General features: G+C 19.9%; 1 protein-coding gene across 1 annotated transcript; it reads right to left on the reverse strand.

Annotated features, from left to right (window-relative positions):
• Positions 1 to 1300: 1300 nt before the first annotated feature.
• PGO_004070 (variable surface protein) lies at positions 1301 to 2682 on the reverse strand (the record flags this gene model as incomplete). Its single annotated transcript, XM_028691416.1, has 3 exons — positions 1301 to 1459; positions 1582 to 2541; positions 2665 to 2682. 3 exons carry the CDS (start codon positions 2680 to 2682, stop codon positions 1301 to 1303), a joined length of 1137 nt encoding a protein of 378 aa, XP_028547217.1.
• Between the last annotated feature and the right edge of the window lie 1044 nt (positions 2683 to 3726).

The raw sequence follows: 3726 nt of genomic DNA on the forward strand, positions 1-3726 counted from the left end.
TATTACATAATTAATTATAAATTGATATTAAACAAAAATATAAATGACGAAAAATAACAAAAAAATATAATATATATATAAGAATACTTTCATATTTTTTTTACACATGATATAATACTATAAATATTAAATGAACATAATTATATCACTTGATCTACAAAGAATAAAACACATGTATATTAATAAATATATAACACTTATTAATATTAAAACATTCATATATATCATATATATAAGAAATTAATTCTTTATAAATCCAATAATTAATATATACATTCATTAATGTGTATACTCTAAAAATTATATAATGTACTCAAAAGTAAAAATTAATAAAAATATACGAAAAAATTAACGCTAAATTACACTTAAGTGTAATGAAATACAAAATGAATAATTATAACTTTGAATATTGCAGGACATTTATTTATTTATTAATATGCATTTTATTATATATATCATTAATAATTTTATATAAATTAATAAAATTTAAAAAATATAATGTTCAATATTATCTGTAAAATAAATAACTCTAATACTAATAGTTTTTTTAATAAAATATATAATTACAAATAAACACACCATTATGTATAGTGTATATTTTATCTGCTTAAAATAAATATCCAATCAAATTTATTAAAATAAAAGCAATAGAAATTATAAATATAAAAATAGTAAAAATAGAAGTATAAAAAATTGATAACTTTATGGTAATTAATAAACAGTATAATTAAAGACATATTTATCATTATAAGCAACAAATATATAAAAAGAACTTGAACATACATATTTACGATAATATTCTAGTTATAGTACAATAATGTAGTAAATATAAATAAAAACAATTATCTAATATAATATGCATCTGTAAGTTATTATCATAAAATATATTCTGCTATTGTTTATCATCACTATAAAGTAATATATGTAATAAAGAGAAAAAAATTCCATTTGTATCCAAAAAAAAAAAATAAAGTACATACGTACTAATAATAAATAATAAGACATAATGATAAATCTACTTATGTAAGCATAAATCTAATCCTGAATAGCGATATATTTTGAAATTTATGTGTGTATAATTTTTACCATATGTTTATGCATGTGAAAAAAATATATATATAGTAATTTTTTAAAAAAACCCATATTTATATAATAAATATATACATTTCAAATTTATTATTGTATTATTCAAAATAAAATAATTCCTTCCCCTTTTTTAGGTGAATAATTCTGTATAACATTTCTTATAATGATAGTGATATATGTAAGAAAAATATTCCTTTAAATCTCATAATCAGAACTAATATATATTGCTATATCTTACATGAAACCTTCTCGATGAATCTAAATTTTCTGGAATAGTATAATCTTCTGTTATATTACTATCCATTATAATATTACATTTCCCTTTAGATTTTCCTACTAAGGCTTTTTTTAACCAATACCCGACTGGAGTAAACTAATGAAAATATGATGTGTATAGAACATATATTATGCATAATATTTTTAGACTTAAAAATTAATAAATTCTACTTAATATAATGTAATACACATTTCTTTTTTTTTCATATAGACAATTACTTTGCCCAGTATAACAGAAAGAACTGTAATTCCTATTAATAAAGTAGGAATTACCATATTTTTTGAAGACGAAGAAGCTGAAAAATCAATAAAGGCACTCTGCTGTGGACCTTCAATATCCAAAGGATATAATTCTTGTTTATCATAGATTAAATCTTGTACATTTACTTCTTTATTTGTATTTCCTAATAAAACATCTACATATGGACTTGTATGTAAACCACTTATAAGTAATTCTTGTTGTCGTTCACTAGTACGTTGTTCCACTGTTTTTACTCCTGATTCTGCCACTCCACTATGATGTTCTTTTTGTTTTGCATATTTATAATAATTATTTCGTGAATTACATGACAATTTACACAATTTCTGTGGATCCTTATTTTTAAAAAACTCTTCAAAAAGTTTACAATTAATATTATGTTTTGGTTCTTTGTTGCAGAAAAATTTGTACTTGTTATATTCAATGACATATTGATTAAGAAGTTTCGTATAGTCACGACTACAAGGCCCATTAGATGCAGTTGTATCTTGCACGAGCTTATCATAATCTTTTGAGTAATCAAATAAAACCTTAAAATCCATAAAAATTTCCTTGTTTATATTATAATAATAATATTTATCAAAATTACATATGGACACACCATTACTTTTTTGCAGAATATGATTAATCGCATACATAACAGTATAAAGCGAATTAGTGTATGTTAAATTTCTATATAATAAATCACATAACCAAAAGTACAGGTAATCACAATCAGCTGTATCAAAGCTTCCTGCTGAATCATTATTATATACGTGACATAAGACTTTAACTATTTTGTCATAAACATTTTCAATCCCAGGATTTGTTTCTTTAAGTTTAATTACATTTTTTTCAATAGTACAACTGCTGTAATTATCAGATGCATTATTGAAAATAGCATACTTTACTTTTGATGGTAATTTTTTAAGGTTTTCATCCTATAAATTTATTATAAAAGCTTAAATATATATTTTTATTTGCGAAAAAAATAAAATAATTGATTTAAAAAGAAGTTTGACGTTTTAAGACAAGTATTAATTTGAATTGTACAAAAAATTTACCTCTATAAGAGATTTCATTATTAACAAATGCTAAAAAGTGATATAAAGCAAAATAAAAGTGTCATATATTTAGCTATGTATTTCATTATATATTAAAAAATTACTAATAACATTCATAAGAATATATATAACTAAATTTAAGTTTATGGATTTGTTTTTAGGATTTTGTCTTATTTTTAAAAATTTTAACACATCTAATTACTATAAAACCATGTCATATGGAATATGGGTATGCATTTGCTTATAGGATATATTATATAATTATATATATTTTAAACATTCGATGATAATTACAATATGAATGTAAAATTAATTATTTGAAATTCTTAATAATATATATTATATCGTACAAGACAGTTATAACATATATTTTCTGTGAATATTATATACAATTATATGTATCATAGATACTATTCGTTGAACTAAATTTTATAGTTTTTTTCATTATATGCAAAATATGATTATTTTAATTTCATTAATATAAGTTACATCAATATTGGTATATTTGTATAATTTATTAAAGCAGGTATCTCTATTTTTGTTAACACTATAAATTTAATATACTTCCTAAATTTTTTTTTTTTTTTTTGGATTTATTAATTTCTCTTTTATTTCCATGTTATATTTGAGAAGTATCAATTATATATGATTGATATTAATAATAATATTCTAATTCATTATATTAAGTACATTATAAATCATTTTGTTTTACGTATACCATCATATTATAATTATTTGAAAATATATACAAAAATTGTCTATCATATATAACATATATTTAATAATAAAAATAAAAAGAATACTTAACATTAGAACCTATTATTTTTTCCATTATAAGAGAAAACTTCATCATATAAAATGAACAATGCTATCTATAGTAAAATGTGAAAATTTTGTAAAAATAATAAAAAAACATATTAATTATTGCATGTATATAAAACCATAAGAAATTGTCAAATACTTATACAACAAATAAAAGGATAAATGAAATATGAAGACAAGTAGAAATGATAAATAACATGAACAATGCATATATCTAGAGTAATTTTTCACTTGAAAATT

The sequence above is a fragment of the Plasmodium gonderi genome, assembly GCF_002157705.1.
Source record: "Plasmodium gonderi DNA, contig: Pgo-contig_653, whole genome shotgun sequence".
NCBI lineage: Eukaryota > Apicomplexa > Aconoidasida > Haemosporida > Plasmodiidae > Plasmodium > Plasmodium gonderi.